Raw genomic sequence first — 16,525 nt, 5'->3', positions numbered from 1 at the left:
TTATAAAGCCTCCTTTCTTTCCTTAGGGAGATGATGACTGGTTGGGGGAGGGGCCACAGATGAATTCAAGAGGCCCTTGAGAGAGCAGAGGAGGACAGTACAGACACGTCAGCAAAGCGATCTTACTTCTGCAAGTCGTCTGATCCGAGTTGAGGATGTACCCTTGCTTGCACCTGCAGACGTACGAGCCAGGGGTATTGATGCAGAAGTGGGCACAGTGATGCTCCAGGAGGCTGCACATGTGCACGGCTGAAAAGGAAGATACAGCGAGTTAAGGCGATGATGATACCTTCTCTGACTTCATCCACCCACGTGTATTCAGAACCTGCTGTGAAGGAGAAAGCAGGACCCAGAGGAAAACAAACTCCTGTCCCCACCCTCAACGGCATTTACAGCCTCTGGATGGACAAGACCATTCCCGATAAATGCCATCAGCAGTGTATAGATAAAGGGCGCAGAGGGTTGAAGGGAAATGATGCTAGGTTCACGGATGAAATTGCTGATAAAAACAGGTGAAAAATGATCCTACAAAAAAACCAGACATTTCACGGTTCAATTAATAATGCTCAATTGAGGGGCACCTGGGGGGCACAGCGGTTAAGCGTCTGCCTTCGGCTCAGGGCGTGATCCCGGCGTTGTGGGATGGAGCCCCACATCAGGCTCCTCTGCTATGAGCCTGCTTCTTCCTCTCCCACTCCCCCTGCTTGTGTTCCCTCTCTCGCTGGCTGTCTCTATCTCTGTCGAATAAATAAATAAAATCTTTTAAAAAAAATTTAAAAAAAAATAATGCTCAATTGGGGAATCAGAAAGTTTGCTGATTCCAGAGGGGGCTTTGGCTCATGTGTAGATTTTCAGTAGCTGCAGTGGGGTTGGAAGAGAAGCTATTAGTTAAATGAGGACGTGGTAAAAAGTCAACAGTTTTTCAGGACCATAAATCCCAAGAGCAATCTTTTAATATGTGAAAGTGTCAGATGGAATATTGTGGAGTAAAAAAATGCATTCCTAAGTTCCATGTTTCCATAATCTTTCAATTTAATCTTAATTTAAAAGATTTCTGCATTTGGTTTCTGAAGTCCTTTGGCTTTCAGAGACATCGATTCTTGCATAAGTCTATTGGGAGCTTATAAAAATGCTCATTGTTTTTTTACATCTTAGTTTATTACTTTAATTCAACTTGAACGTCTTTAAAATTAACAAGCATCATTATAAACGAGGTACAAATTATGCAAGTGTTCTCATAAACAAAAAAGATGTCCATATGTAGAAATATATTTTTATGAAGCTAAAATAAGAGAAGCTTTGAAAAGCTAAGAACAATCCCACTAATCCAGTGTTTAGGGAAACTTAGCTACTGATGAAACTGAAGTGTAGCTGACATACATGTCTCATTATGTCTAAGTAAGAAACACAGTGGGAAATAAAACAAGGGAGTAAAATTTTAAAAATTCTTAACAACACAATTTAGGATGATTGTTGTGAGTTTGCAAATTCAGTGTTCACCATGACTTTAGATAATCATGAGAATCAACTGCATATCTTAGATTTGACCAAACACGTTAGATCTAGCTTACAGCCTTCAATCCCTTTATCTATTGGTCCTAAAATTCATTCTTCCTCATTGTATTTAGCCACTTCCCCATCAGCCGTCGTTTAAGCAGTGCCCAAATTTCACTTTCACGATGCTGTGATGCACATTTTCAAACACATCTCCCTGAGCACAGGTGCAGTCATTCCGCTAGGACTGGGTCCTCGTTAGAACAGATGTGGCCAAACTGCCTTGCAAGGTGGCTCACACCAGCCGTGCATGAGAGTAACAATTCCCACACCCCCCAAAACTTCAGCACTCGGGATTAGCAAAATGTTAAGGTTCTGACAGTCTTATGAGTGGAAAAAATCATCCATCTGTTTTTAATTTGCATTTGCTCTGCACCCTGGTAGGCTCCCTTCCTGTCCCGGGCTGCTGGAGCCCAGTGGCCCACAGGCATGGGGGGGCGTTCCGAGGAACTCTCAGTGTACCCCTCTCCTCCATACTGAAGGCAGGCTCAAGCCCAGGTGACCAACCACATGGCAGTTTTCCACTGGGGTGACGCCCCGGTGATGAGCCTGGTGCCCGTCTTCTCACCAGGACCCTGGCAGCCAAAGTAAGGGGACAGGAGATGTGAGGCAGAGCAAACCTCCGTGGGCACCAGGCAGCGCAGGGGTGAAGAGGGCGCCCCCAGAAGCAGACTGCCTGAACGCTCCGCCTTACCACTTACTATGACTTTGTATGAATGACTTCCTTTCCCTAAACTCCACTTTCTTCATGTGTCAGATGGGGAAATCACGAGAACTGTTGCAGAGGGTTTCGGAGTGACAGCTTGTTGCCAAGGCTCGTGTTGGCCATGTGCCATGAGAGAATGGGAAGCAGGAGATGGTTACTTGGTAATAATGGAAAGCACACTGGATGAGAAGCCAGATTTGCGCTCCAGTTTCCCTCTACCTGAACGAGGGAGGGGAGTTCGGGTAAGTCGGGTAGCCGTTTTAGACTGTCTGTGTACCTGTGGAATAAAGGCATGAAAGGTGTCTAGGGACCCTCAGTACAGGCAGTATTTTGTCTGTGTTGCACCACCTCCTTTTCTAGAAAGTGCCCTTCCTTCTCACCTCAAATGCTTGCGGACTGTCAGAGCTGCCCACGTGTTACTAGCCCCCTCCTGGATGCCACTGACTGGCACAGAATGTGACAGTCGGAGTCCTTTCTTGGCATCCAGGAGATAGAACTGAGGAAAAGGGGGTTTAAACGGAGGGCAAGTACGTGTGGGGGGTTGACAGGGTGCATGCTCCGGAACAGGGAGGAAGGGGAGGCAGAGGGAGAAGGTGGAGAGAAAGCGGGGCTGTCATTCATTACTCTTCCCCTGATTGCCACGAGGTACTAAATACAATCTTCCCCACCCCAAAAGCTGGTTCAGATTGAATTTCTGTTCTTTCAAGCAGAAGAATCCCGAACATTTTTACTAAGATAAAATAAAAATTTTCCATCTGTGAAATTTTATGGATGAGTGATTGGAGTTTCCAAGAACATCAGCTGTCCTGTGGGACCGGCCTCTGTGGTGGGATTGAAGGGGCGGCAATCACCCTGCCTCCTCCACTGGCCTCCAGAAGGCCTAATGGGTTGCAACTGGGTCAGGGCTTTGTGTTCTGGGAAAGAAATCACTAATCAGCAGACTAGGTCATTGGCAGGATTGGATTTTTTTAAACTAGGAAATAGGAATGTGTATAAATGCTTATTAACAAATGCACAAATGATCAAAGGAATGCTAGGGCTGACTAGGGGTCTACAAAGGAACACTTACTGGGTACATAGAGTCAACCTTTGTTGAAGTCAATCTTGCTTCCCACTTAACAAGAGAGCCCCAAACGGCTGTAATGAGTGTAGACTTTGCCCAGGCTGGTTCATGAAAGGCGTGTCTTAGGAACACTATTAGAGCCTCAATTTGTGCCTGACCTGGGTGGGGTGGGGCTATTAGGGTAGGAACAGCCGGCCTCCAGGCTCCAAATATCAGGCTTGGCTGATACAGCAGGTAGCAAGAGGTTAATTAAAAGCAGCCCTGCCCAGGTTACAGTGAGTCATCAGAAACCTCAGGATAGACCGGCGTTTTTCAGCCCCTACATTCAGTGTTCTCTTCACTGGGTGGCAAAAATGGCAGGCCCCAGGGTGTGTAGGTTTTGGTCATCTTGTAGACAGGGCCTCAATTCACGGATACCTCATCTCCAAGTCCCTCTGGTGCTCTCAGGGGTGGCCTGAGAATGCAACCTCAGCGTTCTCCCCCTTGCTGTGGCTGGTGTGGGAATTTACTGTCCATGGACAGAAAGCCACCACTGTGCCCAAGGTCACGTCCACGCAGCCGGTGAGAGTCAGAATCAGGTCTCCCACTCCAGGGCAGTCTGGCTCCAGAGCCTAAACTCTTCCTAGTTTTACAACAAAGGTTCCCGCTTTGATCGCACAGGAAGACTGCTTGTCTCCTCCGATCCACAGATCCAGCAGCGTTTTTCAGCTCTGCTCTAAGCACAGAGCCTCAGCCCTTCTTCCCTCCAAAATTCTTTCCCTAGCTGCACCATGGCCTCCACTTCCCTGCCTACCCCTTCATCTGCATTTTTCAAACTGTGGGTCATGTCTCCTTAGCAGCTTACAACACTAAGAGAGAATCTGGACTAGTTCTTTGCTGCTGTTGTTATTGTTTTAATGAAATAGAAAAATCAATTGAAAATATCATGCCTTTCCAGGCTTATTGCCATGGCCCAACCCTGCCCCCGTCCCCAGTAGCCAGGAAACTTCTATTCATCAGTCAAGTGTGTGTAGCACATAGTGGTTAAGATGCAGACTCTGAGCCAGAATGAGGGCTTACATCTCAACTCTACCACAGTGCTATGTGACCTTGGACAAGTCACTGAACCTCTCTGGGTCTCAATTTCCTCTTCTGTGAAATGAGAGCTGTAAGAGCACCTACTTCACAGGTTTGTTGTGTGAATAAAATGAATTAACGTTTGCTAATAGCTCAAACCAGCATGTTAATATTATGATATTAATATCAATAAATGGTAATGATTATTATTATCGTCTCCTTTCTAAAGCCCTCCTGGAGCCCCTAGAGAGATGCAGGTGTTCTCTGATCAGAGGTCCCTCTGTGCCAGGTGACTTCCTGAAGTGCACATTTTGGATAGCTGCCATTTCGTTTCTCTGTGATGAGAGCATCTTCCCACCAGCCTGGAGCCCTCGGGCCTGGCACGTGGTGGGTAAGAGCTTGGGCCAGAGAGCCCGCAATCTGCATCTCCAACCCTGCTATTTGAAGTTGCTTATCCTTTCCGAGCCTCAGTTCCCTCTTCTGTAAAATGGGAGTAAGAACAGCACCTGCCTCATAAGCCTCTTATAAGTACTAAATGAAAGACGAATGGAAAGTACCTAGCCCAGGACAAAATTAGCTGTTATTATCAGAGTTTAAGGAACTAATGTTTAAGGAACAAGTGAGACTCCCCAAACCTCACAGGTGCCTGGAACTTGGAAGACGCTCATTGCTGATGTCTGATCTTGGAGTGCAGATCAAAACTGAGGCCATCTGCCCAGCCTGCCGGTCCTCCGTGTATCTGACTGTAATCACACACAACACCCCCTGAATAGGGCTCTACGGTTGATAGTGCTTGTTCACACATCTACTCTGGAGGTAACATGCCCATATTACAGATTTGCAAAGTACCGTACAGCCGGCAGGGGGCGACGCTGAGACTCGAGTCTGCTCCTCCCCTCTTTATCCTACAAACGCTCCCCGTCAAATTCTGAAGCGTACGCCAGCCTCGAAGCTGGTTTACCTAGCGTGGCTGGACTGTGGAGGGGGCCATCAGGAAAAAAAAAAAAAAAGGAATTTAGAACCCCCCGACGTGCGAAGAAGTGAAATGAGCCAGAACTGTGGAAGCAGAGCCCATGGGCTCCTGGCTGGTTCTCGCGGAATTCACTTGAGCCGCTTACCAAGATGCAAAGAGGGAGGGATGCTGTTGTGTTGCCTCCCCCGGAGGATTTTCGTGAGGATCAAATACAAGAACAGAAGGGAAAGTGCTTTACAAATGTTAGTTACTGCAATCGTTACTGCACGGTTGAAAAGAGGCGCTGGGGCCTCCTCAACCTTTCAAGCCGGCTGGCGAGTCTGCTCCCAGAACCCGGGGATGCGGTGGGAGCGGAGCTGGTCTCAGGCCACAAGCTGGTCTCAGGCCACACAAACCAACGAATGGCCTATTACTGGTATTTTCTTAGAGCTTCCGGATGACACAAAGTGCGGGGCGGAGGGTCCAAACTACCTTTCAATTTTGCTGCCTGGCCATAAAGCACACAGAGAAGGTTCTTCAGACAAGCCTCAGCCTCAGCCTCATTCCCTTTCCGTTTGCGGATAAACCCAGATCGCTTCTAAAAGAACGCCTCCATTGACATTTACCGAGACAAATGAATAAACCCATCAAAACGGTTACGGAACCAATTTCTGTTTTAATATTTCCGGGAAAGGGGGAACATAAATTCTGCAGAAGTCATTTAAAGTCATAAACCTTAACATGTTTGCAGCGCGTTCTACTGGTGGACGTTGACCAGGTGACCGGGGACCACCGCTCACCACAGCTCGGCCCTTCAGCGGTGCCCAGCCAAATGTCACTTTTGAAAATTCTCCAAGTGACAATGCAGAGAAAAAAGTTCTTTTGCCTTCAGGGCATTGATTTTTTTAAGTAAATCTTCTGATTTGGGAGTCAAGAAACAATGGAGTCTCTGCTTTTTGAGGTTACTTCTCAGCTGGGGATTTTTTTTTTTAAAGACACAACAAAACACAGTTTTTCCTCCCTGAGGCTTCAGTGGGTGGGGAGAGCGGGGGTCCCTAGGCTGTGTCAGAGACTGAGGACAGGGTCAGAGTCCTCACAGCCCCGAAGGGGTCAGGGTCCTGCTCCTGGGGAGCTGGAGATGAGTCCAGTCCTTAAGCTCATTCTCCACAGACACACCTGGGGAACACTAGTCATTCCAAAATAGACATTTCCTTTTGCTTTCTCATCAAAGAAGCATGGCAGTTGGAGAGGACAGGAACAAATGGAGGTGGGCAAGGCAGGACTAGACGCTATTTACCAAGCTAGGAGGCACGTTTCCAGTTTCCAGGGACTAGTGAGGAGACGGGGTGAGCCCCCTGGGCCCCTGCCCTCCTGGAGGAGGAAAGGACAGGAAGCCAGAGGCAGAAGCAGGAAACTGGGAGGAGGGCAAGGTGGCCCGCAGGGAAAAGCTGAGGCAGGAGCTCGGGGCGCAGGTCACTGAGAGCTGTCTGGCAAGAAAGGGAGGGCGAAGACTTGCGGAGAGTAGAGTTAGAAAGCAAGAGAGGGCAGAAGAGCCTTGCAGCAGAAGCAGCTCAAGGACGTGGGGAGGCATCCCCCTTGCAGAAGGAGGGAACTGCAGCTCCGTCCTCCTCGTGTACCGGGCCTCTCCTAGGAGAAAACGTCCACCCCTCACACCGCCATGGGGGCAATACTGCTTGGTATTCGACCCTATCCAAGGAGACATTATGCTATTTCTTTTGCCCTCCTGTTCCGATTTCTACTCCGACTCATGAATTCCAACTTAGGGAATGCCAGGGCAGTCCAATGTGCTGGGTAAAAACTTCGCCTGTCTACCCGCACTCTTTCAGCAGTTTGGGTTTGAACGTCCCTTCCCCAGGGAATTCTCCCTGAGCACCCTGGTCTAGGTTAGGTCCTGCCCTGAGTTCTTCCTCCATGCCACTGCTACAACTGCAGTTACTTACTATCTGTGTCATTATATCCTTACTATCTGTCTCTTTGGCCAGCATGTAACCCCAAGAGAACACCGGGTCGACTCTGGTCTTTGCCAAACACCCCTTGCCAGCGCAGTATCTGGGATGAGGTAGCCCAGAATCTACACTGGAAGGTGAAAGAAGAAATCCTAATGATTCCCCTGAAAGAGGCACAGAGGAGCAGGACTTACTGCACAACTTGTTCTGGAACACGGAGGTCAGTGACTCCATCTGGCTGAAGTTGGCCACCAGGAAGACGTGGTCCTCATGGGGCTCACTGCCGATGGCCTTCAGTGTGTTGAGGTCCACCTGGCCCACACCGATGGCAAAGATCAGGATGCCTGTGTCCCGTGCCTTTGCAGCCACCTCGGCCACGGAGTCCTGTGGCCTCCCATCAGTCACGATCATTATGACCCGTAGTACATTCTCCCTCAGGGGCCGGGCCCCCTCTGCTTCCGAGAACGCGATGTTCAGGGCATACTGGATGGCCAGCCCCGTCATGGTGCCCGTGGACAGGTGCCTCATCCTCTTGACGGCTCGCTCCACTTCAGACTTCCTCTTGAAGGTCTTGAGGGAGAACTCGTTCTTGACGGTGCTACCGTACTGCAGCAGACCCACCCGGGTGACGTCGGGGCCAATGTCCAAGAACTGCAGGATGTCCACAATGAACTCCTTGACCTTGGCATAGTCATGGGTGTTGACGCTGCGCGAGCTGTCGATGATGAAGACCAGGTCCGCCCGCTTATTCTCACAGGAGCTCTCTGGGGAAAGAGGAGAGGTCAACTCGGGGAAGCTGTAAGGGTATAATATGCATGGGGGGATCATGAGTATTGGCTACAAACAGATGCTATTTATTTTTGCTAGATAAACGAACATTCCAGTTCCTAGAAAGTCGTCCATACAGTTTTTAGGTGGGGCAAACACCTGATCAGGGTCAACATGATTTGATTATTTACTGCATGCCCCATAAGTTTGGCTGGATACTGCAGGGAATAGACAACAAGCCGATGCTGGGGACCAATGTCAAGGAGCTTACAATCTACTTTGGGAAGTTAACTAATGGAACAAACGAAAGAAGAATAACATGAAACAGTGTGGTGCTGACACTACATGTTCAGAGAACAGGGATGTTAGTGGGTTGGGGTCAAGGGGACAGGACATGAACTAGTTTTAGGCAGTGTTTGAATCAAGAGAGGAAGCGCATGGAGAGAAACACATGAACAGAAGCCTAAGATGGTAGGAATGTGGCGGAAACGGAATAGAGCGACGAAGGAACTGCTAGGAGGCGCAGATAGTAATGCAGCTGGAGGGTAACCTGCAGTCAGCCAGGAGAGGCCTGAGGGGTGTGTGCGTGATGCCGCAGGTGATGGGCATAGTTCAGTGGCATTGTATTATGTCACTTGGCTGGCCTGTAGGGAGGTCACAGAATAACAAGTCAATTGAGGGTGATACAGACCATTGCTGCACTAATCTGGTTGAGAGGGGGACTCAACCTCAACCGGGGCGAGGTGGGGGGGCAGGTAGGGCATAGTGGAACTGGAGAAGGGATCGACCAAGAAACATTTCAACCAAGGATACCGTTCAATGGGAAAAAGGCAAATGTTAAGTCTCTCCCCTACCCCTGCCATACTTATTCCTTCAGCCCCCAAGCAAGAAGGCTAGATAGAAGAGGTTTGAGTCTGTGGACGAAACTCATCACGTTCTGGGAAGAGGCTGATATGGGATGAGACGAGAGGCCTCCTGCCTCAGAGGGTGGAGGCTGGGCCTCCCCGTTAGAATTTCTCAGATGTTCTGAGCTACTGCCTCCAGCCACGGGGGAGTCCCTCCTCCTCTTCCCAGACTCTGTAGCTAAATCCAGATTTGACAGGGATTAGAAAAGGGATCCCAAATGCTTGCCCTAAATCCCAATCACCACAGCTGCAAGAAAGAGAGAGAAAGCCAAATATGAAACAGTGAACCCAGTCATCAAAATGAAAAGTGGGAAAGGCCCATGAGGTCATCCTATCCAGGCCGGCTTGCCAGGTTGTGACTCGCCCCGAGTGCCTGCACACACACCTCATCCACTGTGGCCTCATAAGTCTTCCGATTTGGGTGCAAGGAAGCACCCCAAAACACCAGCACCCTGGCAGGAGACCAACCTTGTGCTGCACCCACATATAACACCGGGGCTGTGCGAATTCAGAATGAGTTTCTCAAAGCAGAAGCCCCAGAAACCGCCTTTGAGGACTCAGGGAGAAAGATCAATATAGAACCTGACGTTTATGGGATGTTTTCAAATCCTTTTTCCAGAGCGCATTCATCACTATGGTCTCATCTGGTTTTCAGAACTCTTAAGAGGAAAGTAGAGTGTCATACCCACTGGATACATGAGAAAATGGAGGTAATGAGAATTAGAAATTTTCTTCTAATGTAGGAAAAAACCTGTATGGAGGCACACCAACACCCACCACATTAGGCGGTAGTGAGAATTCAGGGAACTGATGCAGGAGAAGAGGGCAGCCTTGGGCCCCAGGTGTGGGAACCCTCTTGTCTGCCCACACCACCCGCCGCTTCTCTCCTGCCGGGCCCAGGCTCTGGGGGAGAAGGCTGCCGCTCCTGGCCATGTAGTCCGCGCTGCCCACAGACACCTGCCCTACGAGGCAAGTGGCTGAAATCCAGTCCGGCCTTGAGCCCCCACAGTTGCATCCATCCTGAGAAACACCTAGGAGGGGTGCCTCTTCTAATTTTCACAAAGGTGCCTATGGTCTAGCATACAGCCCTTGGCTGGAGCCATGGAAGACAGACCCTCAGGTCCCAGGGCCCAGGCTGGCCCCTCTCCAAGAGCCACCCACACCCCATCACTGTTGTGTGGACTTACTGCCAGGAGAATGTGGTCCAGTGATCTCTGCCTGCAGAGGGGAACTGGAAGCAGGCTCAGACCCTGCCACGGGGAGAGATGAAGGAAACCCTGCTTGGAAGAGAGAGAGGAGACAGCAGACAGGCCCCCTGAGAACTCTTCCCCCGGAGAAGTTTGGAAGCAGGAGGTCCTCTGGGGTTGGAATTCTTGCTGTGGGTCTTAGTCACGGTATCAACATCCCATCAAGCATCACAGTCAATTTAAAGGGAAGCCTGGAGGTTCATGGGGAATGATGTGCTAAACTGGATTAGTTCCCATCAGAACAAGTGTATCATGCCCACAATGCCTGGGCATTTACAAACACATCACAAAGTTTCAAAATGTTGTTGGAGGTTCCCAGGGAGCTGTGACTGTGAGTGGAAAGCGAGTCCTCGAAGCCCAAGTGACCGAGTTTTCTTCAAGACAACTTCTCAGTTCCCTTAAGGGCTCAGAATGACAGTCTCGTAGCTTGTCCCCGAGAGGACCAGTTCAGTGGTTCTCAAACTGGAGGTGCCTCCCAATCCCCCGGAGGAGCATTAAAAACCAAGATCGGTGGGCCACACTTCCAGAGCTTCTGATCCTGTAGATCTAGGGTGGCACCGGAAAAATCTGCATTTCTAGCAAGTTCCCAGGTGAAATTGATGCCGCTGGTCCAGGGACCACACTTTGAAAACCACTAGTTCTCTGGAGAGATCTCTGGAGAAAAGACGTTCTGGCGAGTCTTGACCTCACTATCTCACTGTGAATTCCCCAAAGTGGGAAACTAGTCTCATTCATCTTTCCAACCATGCAGTTGGGAACAGAGTAAGTCTTCAGTCAACATTTGTGGAATTAAATGGAATTCTGGGCGGTGGAGCAAGGTTTCAGGTGGAAGGGATTGAACCAGAGGAGTCAGTTCAGGGAGGTGGATGAAAATCACAAAGTTAAAAAGTTCTAGAGCAGGTGTGGCTCCTGCTAACAGACTCACAGATTCTAGACCCCAGTCTTTGCCATTCTATGAGGAAACATGGCCACTTTTTAACTTTGGTTCACAGACTCATAGACTAATAAACTCTTAGAGAGGGAGGGGTCTAAATAAAGTCAAAGTCACTCACTTTACAGAAGGGGAAACTGAGGCTCGGAGACGTGATTCCATCTCTGTGAGGCCTCACGGCTCATTAGGATCAGATCTGGGACTATACTGACAGCTCTTCCACCATCTCATGGTGGGCACCTTGGAAAACTCTCAACACAGGTGGCATTACAATATGAGCTCTGTATGATGCTTGGGAATATTTGCTGCGAAGGGGCCCACAGCTTTTCCACATGGGGACTGGTAAGAGGTGTTTCCAGAAAATGGACTCTCCTCTGTGTGTGTTCCTTTCCCAAACTGGCTCTGATTAACAGCATCCCCGTCTCCCTAGCCTGGGAGAAGAGCACACAATCTTCCTTCTGGCCCCTCATGACAGACTTGCAACAGCACTGGATGAGGGTTTGTGGGCACATCATAAAATGTCATCCCTTGAACCACAAAGTGACAGTCTGGACCTTGTCAACAGCACTTCAGTACTGTCAGCTTGCCTTCAAAGCCCACAAGTTGGGCAAACAAGTGTCTCTTACCGTTGAACCTGAGCCAGGACAATTTTAAGCAACATTCCCACTCCAGCAGGATTCCAGTGCTCAACCTTGGGGTAATCTCCTCTGCTCGGGGCTGCAGACTTGTCACTAACCAGCCTCCCTCTCTCTGGCTAAATTCAATTGTAGCTGTGTAATTGTACAGCAAATATTTGGTGCCATCTGCCTGGGAAGATCAAAGCATGCTTGGAGAAGGAAAACATGTGAATGTCTATAACAAGGGTAAAATAATTTCAAGCAGTGACTCAAAGGGGGTTCTGAAATGCTTAGTGAAGCACCACATAATCCTGTGATCTCAGTATAAGTCCAGCCTCTGCCACCTTATGTCCATGTGGTCTTCGAGCCTCTCCTTGGCCTCTCTGACCCTCAGTCTCTTCTTTTGCAAAATGGTGACAATAATACCTCCTGGGATGTTGTGACACTCAAAAGAAGATAATGATAATTTATAGCTACTGTTTATTGAGCACTTAACATGTACTGGGCCTTGCTCTGAATACTTTCCAGGTGCTGGCTTATTGATTCTTTACACCCACCTTAGCGAGTAAGTACTGTTACTATTCCCATTTTACAGCTGAGGACAGTGAGCCTAGAAAGGCTAAATAACTAGCTAGCTCAGGGTCTCACACTTAGGAAGTAGGGGAGCCAGGATCTGACCCCATCTCATCTGGCTCTGTAGCCCACGCTCTTAACTGCCAAGCAATACTCTGGAAGGATTTTGTCCTTTTAGACCCGCCATTCTCAGCATACTCAAGATGCACCGGGACTGCACCGGCTTTCTGGGGTCACTTCTTTCCTTCCCTGGAATCCCAGCCTGAAAGCTATGGCTCCAACTTGCCTGCCTCCTGCCAAGTGCCTCTCCCTGCTAGATGCCTATTTGCATTTTTGAAAATGTAATAGAATGATAAAACAGATGCTTGCCTCCCGGAACAGCAGCGGTCCCGGACACAGGCTGCTGGTCATTCCCATTCTCACTCACCCGACAAGTGCTTGTTGAGAGACCAGTGGAGCAAGGCCCCGGGGAACCTGCAGGACGGGGCAGGAGTGAGGGAGTGAGGGAGAGCCGAGGGAAATGCATCCCGGAAGCATTTGGTGTCTGTGAATTGAAGTATATGGGCTGGTCAAAGATGGACAGCCAGAGAGACAGACAGACCGAGAGAAAGAGACTACCGAGTAGAAGTCACCGCAGTTTGACCCAGTGTCGTGACCAGGGAGGCCTCCCAGGTGCCCACAGAGGCCTGAGGTGTGGCCCCTGAGGCGGCTTCGTGTGGCTCTACGGCCATGTGCCTCCAGACCGTGACTTGTTGTTAGGACTTACAGGGATTTCATGGACATTTCAGAGGCAATTTAGCCTCTTTGTAAATTTTTGCCCCCAGTGTGACTTAACCTGAAACTCCCGTTTATTTAGGGCACTTAACTGAGGCATGTGCTCCTTGGCCCGGGCTGGAAAGACCACAGTCAATCCCTCCCTCTCCAATTCCCTTATTAGTCAGTCGCCAGCTGCTGCAGGACCTCCCGCCAGACATTCGGCAATACTGTTGATGAGCTATGGGCTTCTTTGAATCCATTATGCTCTACTCACATCTTCCTAAAGGACCGCAGGGGAATACCCTGAAAACCTGATTATGTTCTATTAGGGAAACACCCTGGACTTTTTCATGGCATCGAAAACCTACCTTGGCCTCACTAGCAAATCATTCTCCGCTTGGTAAGATTTTCCAAACATGTTTCCAAATTCTGGGGCACTTATGGTTCTCTCTACACCATTACATACGATGTTGGGAGCGATGGCTAATAAGTCGAACAACAGAGTGAGGAGCAGAAAGGATTTCTGAGTGCTGGAATAGAGTCAAACCTAACAAGATGAAATCTAATTGGTATCAATGTCAAGCCCTGCACAGAAGGCTCAAAAACCCAAGTGTATAAGACACAGGAGAAGAACATCCAGAGTGACAGCCAGTCACGTGATAAAATCTCCAGGCCAGACAGCAGATCCTAAGCTTTGTACGTTGTCCCCCCGGGCTTCCAGCGCTGGCAACTGTGAGACCCCCTAATCAATCCCAGGCTCAGAATCAAAGTTCAGCCACAGCACAGCTCCTAACACAGCACCCAAGTTCCCTCCACCTGGTGCCTGGAGGGGGCTTAGGGAGTGAAACCAGTTTGTCAGCCAGACCCTTGGCAATCAGGCCCATTAGATGCCCCCCCCCGAACCGATCTTAATGCCCCAACCATCTCATCAATGGCTTTCCTTGCCTGAGAGAATAGAGAGACTCTCCCGACCAATGGAACTCACACTTCCTCTCTTTACAGCAGAAATTTCCTATACATGAATATTTTGGTGAGTTTCATGGGTCGGAGTCACCGTAGCTGAATGTGGCAGCTGTAAGTTCCCAGGATGCTGTTTCATCAAAGCAATTTCTTCAAAAGCCACCCCCCTAAGGTTCACTGACAGCAAGGTCAATAACGTTCGTGGGAGAATGAACTAATAACACTCCGTGCCCTCCACCTTATACCCCAGTGACATCAGATGGTCTGTAGTTCCCTACATCCTCTCTGGGCTGCCTCCTCAGCTTAAGATTCAACCTGTGGTCACCTATTTTTTGAAAACCTTTCTTAGATGCCCAGCCCCCCAACATGGTCTAAATCAGGCCTTCCTCTGAGCCCCCTGGCACCTGCCCCATTCAGCTCTGTCTGGGCATGTTCCTCCCAGCATCTCAGGTGTGGAGCTAGCCAGTCACAAGTGGTATCTTCTGTGAATCCCTGGTACCCACACAGTGCCAGGCATCATGCTCTACATCCCTTTGACGTGCACGTGGGACTGGGGCGGGGGAAGGTGGGGCGGGGAGAAGGTGCATATCCCCCTCCATGAGCTGGGAGAGCTGGTCAGTGGAGATATAACATAGAACACACAGCAGTATGCTCAATGTCTTGATGACATCAGAGACACCTCGGATGTGTATTTAAAATGCTGAGCCCCAGGCAGCACCCTTGACCCCGTGAATCCAAATCTTTTGGTCTAGTGCCCAGCAATCAGCGCTTCCAATTCCTTCAGGTGATTCTCAGGCAAAACACAGCTGAGAACTCTATCCCAAGGGGCATGTGAGGCAGAGAGACCCTGGCTACAGAGCCAAGAGTCCAGAGAAGACGGTATCAAGGGGACCCCTTCCCAAGACGGGAGAGGCCTTGTAAATATGGCAACCATACATCCTGGGTTTTCTCACATGTTCTGATCCGCATTCGGTGCTGATGTTGGATCACGTACATGTCAGATATGTCCGGCCTTTCAATGAGGTTCAGAAAATAAATAAGGCGGGCACCACTGTTACCCCCAGTTCTGAGGCTTTGAGTTTGAATAACAAGTCCACTTGTATGGGGCAAGTGAGTGGTGGTGCATGGGGACTTCAGACCCATGCCCGTCTGATGCCAGTTCCTGTGCTTGTGGCCCGTTTCCCGGTAGGTGACCCAATGTAAAGAGCTCCTCTGAACAGGAGAAGAGACCCAGTGACCCTCCTCGTTGCCAGTTAACACATTTTTCCCCGGACAAAATCTGGGGAGGACTGGCAGCAGAGCCTGGACGAACCCCAGGAGTTACAGCTCAACTCAAGACACACCCCCCTCGTGCACATGTCCTCTTCACCCTCTGTCCTGGGCCCACACCCTGGGAGGCAGCACCGGGCCTTAGCCCCCCGGATTCACCTGCTGCACGTACCCGTGTCCAAAAGTGCCTTCTGCCTCACCAGGCAGTGCCGACAGCAAGCACGATTAATGACAATGTGCAATGACGTCATCCCGCAAACACCCTACTTACCGGCCCACAAACCCACGGAACAATAGGACAAACCTCTCAGGTCACAGCTGCGTTTTATTCATCTTCGTGTCACCCATGTCTGGCTCAGAGCTGGGACCCAGAAGGTAGTGAACGGAAGGCACTATGGGCAAAATACAGTGCTGGAGCCTCAGGGATGCTGACAGGGAGAAGACGCAGTCCCTGGTGTCCGAGGGCTCCCGTCCAGCAGTTCGGTGACACAAGCATGCAGAAGCTTGCAAAATGAGGCAGCGGAAGGTGAGTCATCATTTGGTCAACGTAGTCATACACTTAGCCAGACCAGCCTAACCCTCAACCATAAAGAATAGTCACCAGAGACCGTAACTCTGAACGAGGAGGCACGAACAGCAAAAAGATAGAGCAAATACATGCTCTACCTCTTGGCCAACTCCTGAAAACAAGAGAAGAAAGTACATCCAGATGGAGGCGGTTTCCATGGACTTCCACCTCTGCCCCCATTCACCCTGCTTTGAATGCCTCATTGGGGAAGGAAGAAGGGAGAAGACGGCTGGGGGAAAGGAAATAGTGGCTTTGGAACCCCTCTGTTTTCTTCTCCCTTCTGTGTGCTCTCTACCATAGACCTGCTTTTCCCAATGAGCTGTGCAAAAGGCAATGGATGCCACTCAAGACGCCACGTACCCCACGCTTCCCTCAAGAACACATGAGACATGGTCAGAATGTCAACCCTTAATCTAGTAAAGTTCTTCCCAACACCCACAACACAGAACCAAAGTTCACAGGCAGCAGCTGAAATTTCAGTACCATCAGGTTTGCTCTGTGGACACTTTCTCCGCCTATTACCAAGAAGAACATTTGCAGAGCAGACAGAAGTGGGTGTGACTGGGGGAGACGGATGCTATCTGGCTGTGGAAACACACACTGGGAAGCTTTTATGCAAAAATATACTCCCCA

The 16,525-nt window shown here is 49.6% G+C and overlaps 1 protein-coding gene across 3 annotated transcripts in view; it reads right to left on the bottom strand.

The window, feature by feature from the left end:
- Positions 1–16,525, bottom strand: part of MATN2 (matrilin 2) — a 139,443-nt gene that overhangs the window by 87,459 nt on the left and 35,459 nt on the right. For all 3 annotated transcript variants that reach the window (XM_034668358.1, XM_034668357.1, XM_034668359.1), the window contains 2 exons: positions 7,493–8,062; positions 127–249 (listed from right to left, as the gene is read on the bottom strand). In XM_034668358.1, coding sequence (XP_034524249.1) covers positions 127–249; positions 7,493–8,062 — 693 coding nt within the window. The remainder of the gene's footprint in view (positions 1–126; positions 250–7,492; positions 8,063–16,525) is intronic.

Source organism: Ailuropoda melanoleuca, chromosome 9 (genome assembly GCF_002007445.2).
Source record: "Ailuropoda melanoleuca isolate Jingjing chromosome 9, ASM200744v2, whole genome shotgun sequence".
Taxonomy (NCBI): Eukaryota; Metazoa; Chordata; class Mammalia; order Carnivora; family Ursidae; genus Ailuropoda; species Ailuropoda melanoleuca.
The sequence above is the reverse complement of the archived record's forward strand: the minus strand, read 5'-3'. Positions and strand labels throughout refer to the sequence as shown.